Raw genomic sequence first — 13,324 nt, forward strand, 5'->3', positions numbered from 1 at the left:
GGCAGCTAGATGCAGGGCTGTAGAGTCAGAGTCGGAGGAATTATGACGTGTCCGGAGTCAGAGTCGTTAAAAAAAAGAGACCGACTCAGACTCCGGCTTTACAAAACGAAGAACATTAAAATTTTTGTTTCTGAACTCTGAACTTTTTTCAAAATTTGTTTTTTTGTTCTTTGTGTAGCGCTTTAAACCTTTTTTGCTGAACTCCACAGCCCTGGCTGGATAATACTCACTTGCATGTTACGTCATCGATCTGGTAACACGAGAACCACAACGGAAGCAGCCTGGTGATAGCTGGTCGATCTGGTGGCATTGTATTTGAATTACGCTTTGCTAAAACCGTCCGGGTTTATCTGATTATTATTGTCCTTGCTAATTTAGGCAGAAAATTGTTGAATTGTTTATTGAAAATCTGTGACCGTGAGTTTAACGCCGTGTGGTGATAACAATTTCATTGTCGTGCAACTGCTCACCACAGCATCCACATAGTTTACTCAAAATTAGAAAGTTAAAAAATTGTTTTTCTATGCTATCTTTCTTTCAGAGTAATCAGTATGTGCTTGGCCTATTTCGTCCTACTGGAATGTAGGTGACCGGTTTTCTTCAGCATCTAAGTTTGCTTGATAGCAAAGCTTACTGAGACGACTAAAAGTTTGTTTTTTCTTGTGTCACCCAACAGCATTGTTTAAAGAATAAAAGTTACAAAACACACTCAAAACGTTCAATATTTTTACCAGGACAAAGGCGATATGATGATACACGGAGAAGTATCTGATGGCAGCGTCAGATCGGGCAGAGACAGCGGCACAGGTGACAGCATGCCAAGCGATGCTTATCACACAACAATGGCTGCATCCGCCGGGGTCTACAGACAACCTTATCCAAACCAATCCTTTTCTCGGCCCGCACAGCCGCACGGGCATTTCCACAACCAACCGAAGCGTTTATATCTACCACCACAAGACGACATAATAAGTATGTTGCAAATACGTAGTCTATGTCTGCCATAAATTTGGTATTGATGATGCTGCTTTTACTATCACGTGATCATGATCATATGGTCCATTGCCACCAATATAAAGTTGTGAAATGGATACCAATATGAATCTTTAATGAATACATGCAAAGTTGGTTTTTAAAATTTGTTTCAATAGGTTAATGATTACGCACTTACAAACAACCGATATTATCTTAAAGAATAGATGTTCAAAATAAACCTAGATGTTCAAAATAAACCAGTTATAAGTAGATAGATAAGGGTCTAAAAATTGGACCAACTAATCCTATCAGCTCAACTTAAAATGTCAACCTAGCAAAATGTTTGCAAAAATCTGTCTAATTAATGTTTTGAAGTTTCTTTTGTAAGTAGGCTACATAAGCTGACTGTGGAGCAGTAAGTTGTTTGATCTATGTAGCACATCTCATGTTCAGGAAAGTGAAACAGACTACTTTCCTTTTCGTGTTTAGATATACTAATAGAACGTAGTGCGTAACTAGAGTGCTCTAGTTCTTGACCAACCGTTTATTAAAAAAAAACAAAAAAAAAAAAACACATAGACATAAAGACCACAAGATTCATCACAGCATGCATTGGAAAACGAGCTGTCGGATTAATTTCATAATGTAAAGTTGAAGGCTTAAACCGGTTCACATGAAATGTAAATCCATTAAAAAAACGTTAAGTTAAACACATACCAAGTTATTTATCTTGTAAATGCGTTACAATATATTTCTGGCGAGACTGCGCACCTCGCGATGTTGGTGTCCTGCTTCAGTTGAATCACTTTATTAGCTTATTTTACATAATCAGCCTTTTTTACATTGATTTAACCTACTCATACGTTGAATCAATACAAAACTGGCCAATTTACTGGAGGGGGATTGCTTCAGTCGACAAAGCAAGAGACATCATGGCTCAGTCGATCTTTCTAGCGAGTAATTTCTAATCTCATTCCTTCTTGGGCAAACAAATTTATCAGCTCAAGATAAAAATCGTGTTTTGACAAGTTGGAATTTTCACCACAAATTCAATTATTACATCAGTTTTACATAAAATCTATGATTTTTATTTCTGATCATGAATGATACTACCACAAATGATACTTGGGAAAAAATCATTAATATGTCTACATCAACAGTTGCATTCAGTTACAATAAAAGATTTAACATTTTTAACATTGTATTTGCGTTGTGAACATCGCGCTTTCTTAATGAGGCATTTACGTTTTAGATAAAATTTTATTGCCATCAATAAAGCAACTCTACTCCTTCAAAATGCCGGCAACACTTTGTTATCGATAAAGTATGGTAGCGTTATTTTTACAGCAGAATCACTCGTAAAGAGCAGGTTTGACATCATTCCGTGTTACTGCATTTTGCTACAATACTTCGAGCATTGTAGCCTACCCCGACAAGGTTGTCTTCATCGATCTTCATCGATTGTTTCTTCAATTTTTATTTAGTGTTTCATATAATTTCTTTTTAAGATGAGCTCAATCAATGCAAGTTCACTTTATTACCTAAAGATTGATGTTAACCGATTTTAAATTGGACCCAGGTTTTTATTTATTTGAAAGCAAGTAAATAAATCAAAGAGCTCTTGCGAGAAAGAGAAAAAGAAAAGTTTGTCCAGACAAAAATATCTTGCAATTGAATACAATGCGGCAGCCATGCTACTCTCTTGGTGCTGCGACAATATATCATCAAACTACGAAATGAGCTTCTGGCAAACCAGGCGGTAGAAGATGGTTCTATGTTAACGTTATATTGGTGTCATATATTATACATAACACCAGGGTCGTTGAGAGGATAATTTAAGCCCGGTACTAATGAGATTTTCCCGCCCCAAATTAAGACACTTCTAAGAAAAACGCACGATATCCAAAAAATATTCGATGGTTTCTTTAACTTACGGGCCCCTAGAATTATTCCAGGCCCGGGTTCAAAAGTACCTCTTGGACCTTCCTGTCAACGCTACTGCATAACTCCTTTGAAAAAATTCTCATCTATAGGTGTAGCCTACCTGTTTTTTTGTTTTTGTTTTTTTTATTATAGAGTTGGCAAAACTGTTTATGTTTTATCGTAGTGGTTCTTGAAGAGGCTCCTACCAGAGGAATAGTCAGAGGGGGAGGGCAAAAGGAGCAATTGCCCTCACCCCCAAAATATTTTAAATAAAAATTTCACAATCTGTTACGGCATCATTTGACAAAGGTTTGCTGTTGATTTAGGCGAAAAGTAGGCTTACTCTTAGAATGCGCAATTTTAAGGCATTTTTTTACAAAATTTTCTAGGGAAGCCCCCAGACCCTCCTGTGGGTGCTCCGGTGACTCGGTGGTGGGCTCACTCACAAGTGCAAAAATACTTCTTTTCCCTCCCCGAAGCTTTGTGCTGGCTACGCTTCTGGTTCCTGCGTTGTAGTGTTGTCAGTGTCATACTTTAAAACAGGAAAGCGGCAACAGCAGATCACTTACAGATCAAGCAAAACCACCGATTAAGCAGCTTAATACATAGAACATTTTCCATACATATTATCTATCAAGCGTAATCTTTTCGTTAGAACTGGCGATTACTGATCCACCGATGAGTTTCGTCCAAACTGATTTTTGGTCAACTAATGGAACGAATCAACCAGACTCTAAGAATTGAACGCACCTAGGCGGATCTTTTAAGCGGCCGATTAAGCTTGCCATCGGATTCGTTAATCGAAAATCAGTTTGTGCAAAATTTATCGGTGTATCTGTAATTGGCTCTTCTAACCAGTGGATTGTAGTTGATGCATAAAGAAAAAATGCGCGTAATAAGCTGCTTGATCGACCGGTTTACCTTATCGTTAAACGATCCACTGCCATTGCATCCAATCTTTAGTGCAGTGTAAAAAGTACAAAGCAGTAAATCAAAAAATCTCAGCGTCAAAGAGCTTAAATCTGTCAATACCCCAGTCAGAAAATCAGTCTTTTCTACATTGATTCAACGTCTGCAGAGGGTGTAACTTGACCAGATCATTCTCTGTCTCAAACGACCATTTGTTTGTTTATGATCATTGTCGTTAATTGCCTTTGTGCTGTATATTTGAAGTACATTCCTACAGTTTGACCTATAATACAAAAATACCGAAAGAAGTTAAATTATGTGTTCCAAAATATATGAAAAAGTTTCTTGCTAAAACTGCCCAAGCCGTTGGTAACATTTTTACGTTTATGTGAAACTGTGTTTCCATCATCAATGTCGCTTGTAGTGCCTACAATGTCTGTGTGGTGTGAGCCAATCTAGTGTTTCAAGTGATTGTGTATCCCACGAAAACAGCCAACAAACATCAACATAATTACAACACTTTGGTGAGACGATAGAGCTTTTACGTGGTGTTCATCTGAGGCAGGCCGTACGATACCACATATTTGCATAGACATCATTGTATTAGCGCTGAGTTATAAAGTCTAATTTGAAAATAATTAAACGTGTTGTTTCACTGGTCAAAATAAGTGACAGTTTGTCGCGGTTGATGCCAGTTATTAACCGAACTTGTTGACACAGTACAAGAATGTGCTGCAGGTTGTGCTGACGTCACTCACGCAATACTCAAGTTGTTTTTTCCAACAAACAAAGCATTTATCTCCCCTGCAAGAACGCTGATTGACGGAAAACAATGATTATATCCCAGCCAGCAAATCAATCATTTCCACATTGGTTCAATATCTGCAGATGTTAAATCATTCTAAAAAATGACTGACTCGCTGGCTAGAGTATGAGCAACATAGTTGTGTTGATAGATGTTGTTTAACGTTTCGGCAACATTTTTCTTTTTCTTGAAGTTAAACGTCTTCGTTTCTAGACTTGAGGAAACAATCCAACCAGTTTGATTTAACCTCTGTCTTGCATATCAATGATAACGCAATAAGCATCAAATTTAATTATAACAGACTGCAGTGAAATAAGATTAACAAAATCAAATAGACTTTCAAATACCGGGAGCGTGTCAGTATGTTGGAATGGTTTTAGTCTGTTTTAAGAAGCTTATTTGTTCATTTATTGGACTTAGATGTTATTGGATGATGATAAGATCGAAGCTGAAGTAATTAAGTATTTGCTCACGAAACGTCGTTCTTTTTTATTGAATTTTTAAAACACTACGACCTTGTTTGCAAGTCGATATCTTATGAATTCTTATCACATTGAATGCTCAATGGAATTCCTGCTATAAACAATGTTAAGCAGTCTCCATCTTCCTATCGTTACTGAAAATATTTTATTTCCAACTGACAGAAGTTGTCACGTTTGCATTTCCAAACATTGGATCGATGTAGAGTGGAAGGATTACTTTGTTAAGTTGGCTAGTAACATTTTATTTTTACCACAAGTACAGCACAGGAGCCGATTGTTGGATTAGCTTTAAGCGAGTAGTTCCGTATTCAGAAAGCTGTTAATGCTCGCCTCAGGCGCAAGAAACTATTTCCAAGAAAGTGGACTAGTGCGTTCGAGTATTTTCATTCAAATTAGTGTACGAAACAAAGATATACCATATCGTAATCTTGAAAAAATTACAAAATATTGCCAAAAAAAATGCTTAAATATTCCCTGATGTATTCTAAGTTACTCTTCCAGATAGATAGATAAATGTTCCTCCAACTTTTGAAGGACTTGATTCTTCATCAAATTTATTCGATGTAGTTGTCAAATCGAGGTGTATAACTGGAACAGCAGGTACAAAGCGCATTTTATCTTCCGTCCAACAATTTTTTATCAACTTTTTTATCACCCTCTGAAAGAAACGAATAGCCATCTCAAGCTCGCTGCTTTCGTTTATCTTGTCAAAACATCTTTGCAGTGCTCTGATGTCCTTGGTTCTTTATCATTCTTGTTTTTTCTAGCAACATTCTCAGTTTAGTTATCTATTACATCTTTTGAGTAAGACATGCTGTGTTCTCAATTCTTCGAATTAATGTATCCCTACGTTGGATTGATTTGCAGATACGAAAGTGATATTCATTTGTTTTCAAAGGCTTTAATTAACTGTGGAAGCTTTCTCAGTGGTATTTACCATGATTATTGATCATACATGTCAATGCATAGGTAAGAATTCGAGATTAATTAAAAGTTGCCTTTGTGTTTCGTACAGGTACAGATGAGGAAAGCCGACAGAGCAGTCGGCGTTACCCTCCAAGCGCCCAGATGGTTTTCACTTCGAAATGTACGAACGAGTGTCGTCTGCATGGACATGGGGATCAGTGCTGGATGCCTGACTCTTTGCAAAGAACTCAATCACACACGAAATCATACAGAGGTGTTGATGGTCAGTGGTTTTGTAAAAGTTGTTTTGTTTTGTTATCGTATATCCGATATCAGTTTATACATGTTGAATAGGCTACTCAGGCTTAGAGCAATAGGTTGGAATGAATTTAAACGTCAATCACTTTGCAGAATTTGATGGGGCTTCTTTACAATATCTAAAGAGAGCTATGACACCAAACTCTTACAACCATCACCTGGAACAAATGAGGTACAGCCAGTTGTCCTTGTTATACACCAAAATAAATTGTTCAGACTTTTATGCTTTTGTTTATTACATCAACTGATTAGATCAATTGATTAATGACTGACATACGGTTATATATGTTTTGCGACATTTTGAATCAATTGCTTCAACCTTTTCGTCCTGCACAACACATGCAATATTTTTGAAAAACGACACAAATAGAAGGAGATTGTTACACTACTGCAGAGCTTCCCAAACTGGGGATCGCGACCCCGCAAGGGGTTGCGTAACGAACATCAGGGGTCGCAGAAAGTGTACCGATTTTTCACAAAGTACTCTATATTAACACTTCTGTGCAAGTTGTTAAGTTAAAGCTTTAAAAGGCTATTAGCGTTGAAAATTGGAGTCGTGATTTTCTAACGAAAAAAATCAGACTGAGTCCACCATTTTCGTAGTGACATCTTGTTTTTCAAATTAAGTTATTTATTAAATTTGCTTGAAAAACTGAACAAACTTAACTTGTCTCTTCCAAGCAGAAAACATCAATATTTTTACATTGAATTCTAAATTTGAACCGTTCATCAAAAATAAGGACAAAAAGTTTAAACATCTGCTTGAAAATGCTTGAAAATGAACACTAAGTTGAAAATGGTCCATTTGAAATGTTCTCATTTACTGAATACTTTTTGGCTAACAATGATGTAAAATCAAATGTTATTAGACCTCTGGTTATTAATCATTTGTCAAATCTGTGAAACAGTTTCAGAAGTATTTTCTACCAAATTACATTGGATCCAAAACCTAATCTATTTACAACTCAAAAACAATTTTGTACAAAAAAGCTTCGCACTTTTTGGCTTTGCGTTACAGCGGAATACCCCTGTAATCAGAGAATAGCATTTTTTTGTATTTTTTTGCGTTGATTCAACGTCTGCAGATTGCACGAAAGAATGATTTGCAGGCTAGGTAAGCAGCTGTGGGGTTCATGGGTTGTTCGCGCTCAAGCTTATCTAAAATTATAATTCCACCTCCGTTTCGGAAATCCGTGACTTTTTGACTTTAGACTCAACTTTGCAAGTTGCAAGCTGATACAGCGGAATACCATTCTCTGATTCAGCAGTAGGGCTAACCGTACTCCTACTGTTTGTATCGACGTATTTGTGTTGAAAATTTTCACCCGCGAAAACTGAAGCAAATGCTAAGCACTAGTTGGAAGGAACGTCTCACCAACGATTTAATTACAATGACCAGCTAAAGGCTTCCTCACCCAAGCAAACATTGATGTAGAATCGTGGAAACAACTTGCCAGTGACGTGTCAATCTGGAGGGAAAAAAACAGTAAAAGAACGGAATTTTTCGAGAAAAAAAAAGCATACAAAAAGCTCAGGAAAAACAAAACATTAGAAAAGACAAGCTAAAAAGACAACGTTCCCCACCCTCCATACAATGTGACTTATGCCCATGTATTTCGCCATCGCCATCCAAAGCGAAACTCGACTTGATGACAAAACGAATGTTTGGACATGAGCTGGATCCGACAACAATTTGTACGAGTCAGTTCAGTTTATTTTGTTGGCGAAAAAGAAAGAAAAAAAAACAACAATACACAAAAACAATAAACACAAACAATTCGCATAACAAGGATGACAGCGAAAGACCAAAAGGTTACCAAAGTCAGCTGCCAACCAAACATTTAAACAAAAGACCCAAAACTAAGAACATTAACACATATAGCACAATAGAGCACAATAATCAGACTTTTCTTGTATTTCTTTTGGTATTTGATTCCATAGTTTCACTCGTTGCAGGAGGCAAATATAAATCATTCTTTTGGTTCTGACTGGTTTTATGATGGTGAATTTCGTTTACAAAAACAAAGCAGCCAGCAAAAGTGTTTCCAACGTTGATGGCAATCAAAACAAAACCAACACCATCAAAACCAAACAGCCTAAGAATCATTAAAACAGCCTTGGGACTAGCATTAACAAACATTGACCCACAACTGGACTTGCTTTGTAGCAAGAAGCGGTCGCATTCATCACACTGAATAAATGTGTTTGGTTTTTAGTCTTTTTTCTAGTAAGCTACGTGAAAATGTAAATTGGTAGGCTTCGAGTATCGTTAGGTTGTTTTTAGTTTTTATTTGAATTAAACCTTTCCATAAATATCAAAAATGTTTATTTCGCACTGCTTATCATTTTTACCATGAAAGGTCGCGGAAAATTTTAGGAGATTGAAAGGGGTCGCGAGCAAAAAAGTTTGGGAAGCCCTGCGCTACTGTAGAGTATTGTACAGTATGTAGCCTATGCACTACTTATTGCACAACGCAAACCAGAACAGTTTTTGTAACCTATTTACTAGCGGGTGCACATTTGGACAATTTAAAAGCATACTTTAAACTTGGACATATTAACGAATCTTTGATAATGACCGATTTGATGATTTTTTTTTTGACAAACTATAAAACAGGTTTATTTTTGGTTATGCCGTTGCAGACAAGCCACAATGCATGAAAAATTAAAATGGTAAAATCAAGATCAAACCAAGCGTGCGTAATTTAGTTTGTAGGTTGCTGGGAAATTTGAGAGCCCACAATAGTTATAAAAATGTTTTATCCATCCCTTCGCGCATAGATTAACCTCTTTTCTCTCTAAACGAAAAATGATGTCGTGAAGCTGATCCGTGGTACAGCAGCATGAAACCTTACCTTGTAATAATAAATTACAAATCGACGAAGTGACTAGAAATACAGTACATTGAAAACCACATATAAAAAAATAAGTTTGCAATGTAACAACGACGATTTACTTAATTTCTGTTAAGTTTGTGTTCTCACTTTTGTACTGTAAGTCCTACGTATAATTACAGATACACTACTGCGCCTTCAAACGGTCCACTTTACTACGACCCTGTTAGCAAATTTGACAACTCTCATCACCGTGGAGCAATAAGCACGTTTCGAGATGAAAACGTAGTGTCAGATGGTGGCAGCCCTGCTCATTCTCAGGTGGCAGGGTCAGATTTATGTCGACAACCATCTCAGAACTCCTCAAGCTATCGATACCAATCTCACCCTAGTCATGAACAAGCCCCACAGGGTTCGTACGGAAAATCGTCGACTTCTTTCCCTCCAGAAGCGTCCAATCAGTATGAAGCACGACCACGTGGACAGGCATACGTCAATCTTCAAGGAGGTGGCTACGAGTCAAATGGAGTGATGCCCGAAGAAGTTCACAGCAATTTATCAAGCAACAGCGATGGAAAACAGACATCAGCTTATCAAAATTCGTACGGTTATCCGCAGCAATATTATCCACAAGAACAATCTTATCCTGGTTCCTATCCAGCAGACTTCCAAAGTTATGGAAACCAAACTACACCAGCATCCCATGACGAATACCGACATGGTGGAAGTCATCATTACGACGACAATTTCGCAGCCACCAACCTCTTGCTTAGTCCTGCTGACTCTGAACCGGGTGATTACAAGCAAAGACTAGAGCGACAGATGATACAGCATCAACAAACCAATCAAAAGTCCGTGCCCAATTACGACAGTCCATCTGAATCTGAAGCCCATCAACTTTTGCGTAAAGAACCAAGAGACCTTGATCAGCAAGACGGCCAAAATCCTGATAAGTTAAGTACGATCAGAGAAGAACTTGATGCTGATGAAGTTGTCGCTGGTATCGACGGCCTGTTGCTCTGATTTAAAAATTAGCCACCGAGTAATCTTATCATTTTGTTTTTCACGTTTCTATGTCATCGTACACGTGTGCAAAAACTGAAAGAGCTGAATTAAATGAAAATGGTTCGTATCAAATAAGATTTAAACATTTCCAACGTATCTCATTTTATTTTATTTTGAGAGCTGTAGAATTAGTTGTTTAACTGTCTTTATTTCGCATGGCTTGTAGAAACGAAGTAGGCCTAAATGTGACTAAGAAAGGATATGTTAAGAGAAAGGAAAATCACGTCTAAATAAAACATGCAAAATACGAAATGGACCAAATGTTCACTTGTGATTTCCGATGACTGTCATTGCCATATTTGCCAATGTCGTGACTCGTGACCTTATATTGCAAACACTTTGTTTTACAACCCAGCAATCATATATCGCATTGTGTGTCACGCTCAAATATTAATTTTAATTTTTCACTAACATTTTGCCTTTACAATAGGCTACCTTCGCTTAAAATGCATTGACAATGGCTGAAAACGTTCTCTAAAGTAATTATGGTGAAACACCTATTTTGTAATATATGCACTAATCTTTGTTTGCTTTATTTTTCTTTTATTGATTAGGTTTGTTGATTGTTGTGAAAGCTACCACTTCATCCTGTATTGCTTGTGAATGAAGTTAGTTTATCATTGAAGCTGTCAAAATAATGTGTCAAAATGTTGTTATCAAATCAAGAGCGCTAGAGCGAGAAAATTGAGCTTGAACTCCTCGAAATAATGTCTCAAGCCTTTGAAACTAGCTTTTTGCTTCTTGATGTTCATACAATACAAGTATAACGCTTTACCCCTCTAAAGAAAACTGCCTGCCGCATTATTTCAATAAATGAATTACGAAACTTGCAGATGGAAATATGCTGCGAAATTAGTATGGTTGGAGAACGCTTATCCGCTTTGCTCGTATGCGCCATCTATCGGTTTATTTTCACAATTAAACATGTTAGTTTGTTTCACCATAGATGACGTACTGACTAACTTATGTAAGTCATCTATGGTTTCACTTGCATTCTTGTTTTGAATCGTCATCCTCGGACTGGAAAAGCCTCTGATAGGTTATTCCTGGCAGTTTTGCTTACTTGTAGAGATTTTGAATTACTGATGCAAGGCCAGTTACCAAACTACGCTGCACAAACGCACACCCCGAGAGCCGAACCAGAGCCTCGTAAGTCGTAATCTTGAGCCGGATGCTTAACCACTGTGGTAACTGGGAACACAAAGTATTTGCTGTCGACAACAAACGATAACCTTTGATCTACATTTCTAAATGCTCTGGGGTATAGGAGGTATTAGCTCATGCAGAATTTTCTTAAAATCTGTAAAAGTTTTTTGGTACTTGTTATTTTATTACTACCTGAGTAGTCTTGGATTGGAAAAGACATTTAGCTCCGACTAAATCAAAAAGAAGTACTTCTATTTACGATATAGTTAGTGCAATGTTATAGCTGCTTGCATTGTCGTTGCAAGCTGAAGCTCAAAAGTTGGCATGTGATGGTGTCTATTGTACATAATAACGAAATGTTGCTCAAGTTGGCATCATATTACTTACTAGCGTTGTTCGATAGCCGCCTATTAGCCATCCGAGTTGAATTTAATCGTTTCAAAACTATTCACATCATAGAGTTATTTGCTGTGTACTTAATTTGTTTTAAATTTACGAAAATTAGCCGTGTTTTGGTAGAATGTCATGCTTCTGGTTTAGGCTATTCTTTACCTGGTTTTATTCTCACCGTGTGGTGTCGCCGGTGATCCAGATTTTCCACTTCCACAGTGACCTATTTTATGTGTCCTCTTTCTGCAGTCTCAAAGCTTTCATATCCTCTTGAGCAGTTCCTCCATTTTCTTTACTTACTGGTATCTTTTCAACTTCCTTTTATATTGTGTGTGAACCACCAGTAGAAAGTCACTGGTATCGAAATCAATAAAATGCATAAGACTTTCTATGTTGAGATAAAATAGACATATTTTCAAAGAGTTTTCTGCATCGCTTTCACTGCGTTGTTAATGTTTAGTTTATTATTGCTTTTTGTTACGCTTTTTTTTATGTGTTCAACTTTTCTGCTTCTAAACTTTAACGCAACATGATATTTTGCTAACTGACATTTGGAAAAACGTTTTCTATTTCATGTAATGAAATTGCATTTTTACATCACTTGTATTGTGATAAACGGATCAGCAAAGTAGTTGTCGCCAAGCAGAACGATAGCCGTTCGTCAGAGGTATAAAGCTTGTTATTAACAAGGTGGCAAAAAGTCTCGGAAATATTTTCTTTGCTTGTTTATCAGGTAGGCTGAGGCCGTTTGTTTCTTTGAGAAAGAAGTAGCCTAAACAAAGCAACCAAAAACTATTCAATTGCTGCTTTGCTCAAACCTCTCCACACTGAAATGCAGCAAAAAGTTCTCATAACACGTTAACTAGTTGCTAAAACTATCGACTCTCTTTTCCTTTTTTTAAGTGGCTTACTATGACATAATATGTGATTAAGATCAGAGCAGGCTTTATCAACTGCAGTAATGAAGACTTGCTTTTCTTTGCGCTCATGACCAAGTCAGATCCAGCAAACGGTAACGTATATAATGGTCTCCGGTGTAAGCAGTACGACAGTACGTGTGAGGAACATCTTACCTCCCGAACACCGGTGGACTCCCAGCTGAGGATGTGATAAGCGGCTAACACGGCTTTACGTTATGCAAGCTATTGATAATCGAGATTCTATAACAATATTTCCATCTTTCTTTTTAAATAGGCCTCTAAATAGCTGTGCCCATCTTGGATGCGGCTAACACGGCGTCTTGGGTGAAGGCAATAGATATACCTTCATATCAACGTATATTAATTCAGCAAAAAATGAAACTTAAATCCTCTACAGTTGTACCTCCACGTGGTGGATCCTGACAACTGGAAACTATTTCCAAATTGATGACAAACAAAACAGAAACCGCAAGAATTACATAGATCATATTATGCTACTCTGAAAAAAGCAGCATACCCACTACCCAGTGATCTGTTGTGACTGTGAGGTTGTCGTATTAAAAATAAACGACTCATTCAACCTTAAAAATGGGCTTATTAGTAAACTGAGTAGTTTCAAATATTTTTTTCGACAGAAGCTTGTTTAAAAGT

At 37.2% G+C, this 13,324-nt stretch overlaps 1 protein-coding gene across 1 annotated transcript in view; it reads left to right on the forward strand.

Moving 5' to 3' along the window:
- LOC145780221 (protocadherin-7-like) overlaps nt 1-12,347 on the forward strand; it is a 23,008-nt gene extending 10,661 nt beyond the window's left edge. Inside the window, exons 8-11 of the mRNA XM_082591923.1 lie at nt 735-972; nt 6,110-6,283; nt 6,412-6,490; nt 9,335-12,347. Coding sequence (XP_082448049.1) covers nt 735-972; nt 6,110-6,283; nt 6,412-6,490; nt 9,335-10,175 — 1,332 coding nt within the window. The 3' untranslated portion in view covers nt 10,176-12,347. The remainder of the gene's footprint in view (nt 1-734; nt 973-6,109; nt 6,284-6,411; nt 6,491-9,334) is intronic.
- Nucleotides 12,348-13,324: the final 977 nt, after the last annotated feature.

The sequence above is a fragment of the Aplidium turbinatum genome, chromosome 11, assembly GCF_918807975.1.
Source record: "Aplidium turbinatum chromosome 11, kaAplTurb1.1, whole genome shotgun sequence".
Lineage (NCBI taxonomy): Eukaryota > Metazoa > Chordata > Ascidiacea > Aplousobranchia > Polyclinidae > Aplidium > Aplidium turbinatum.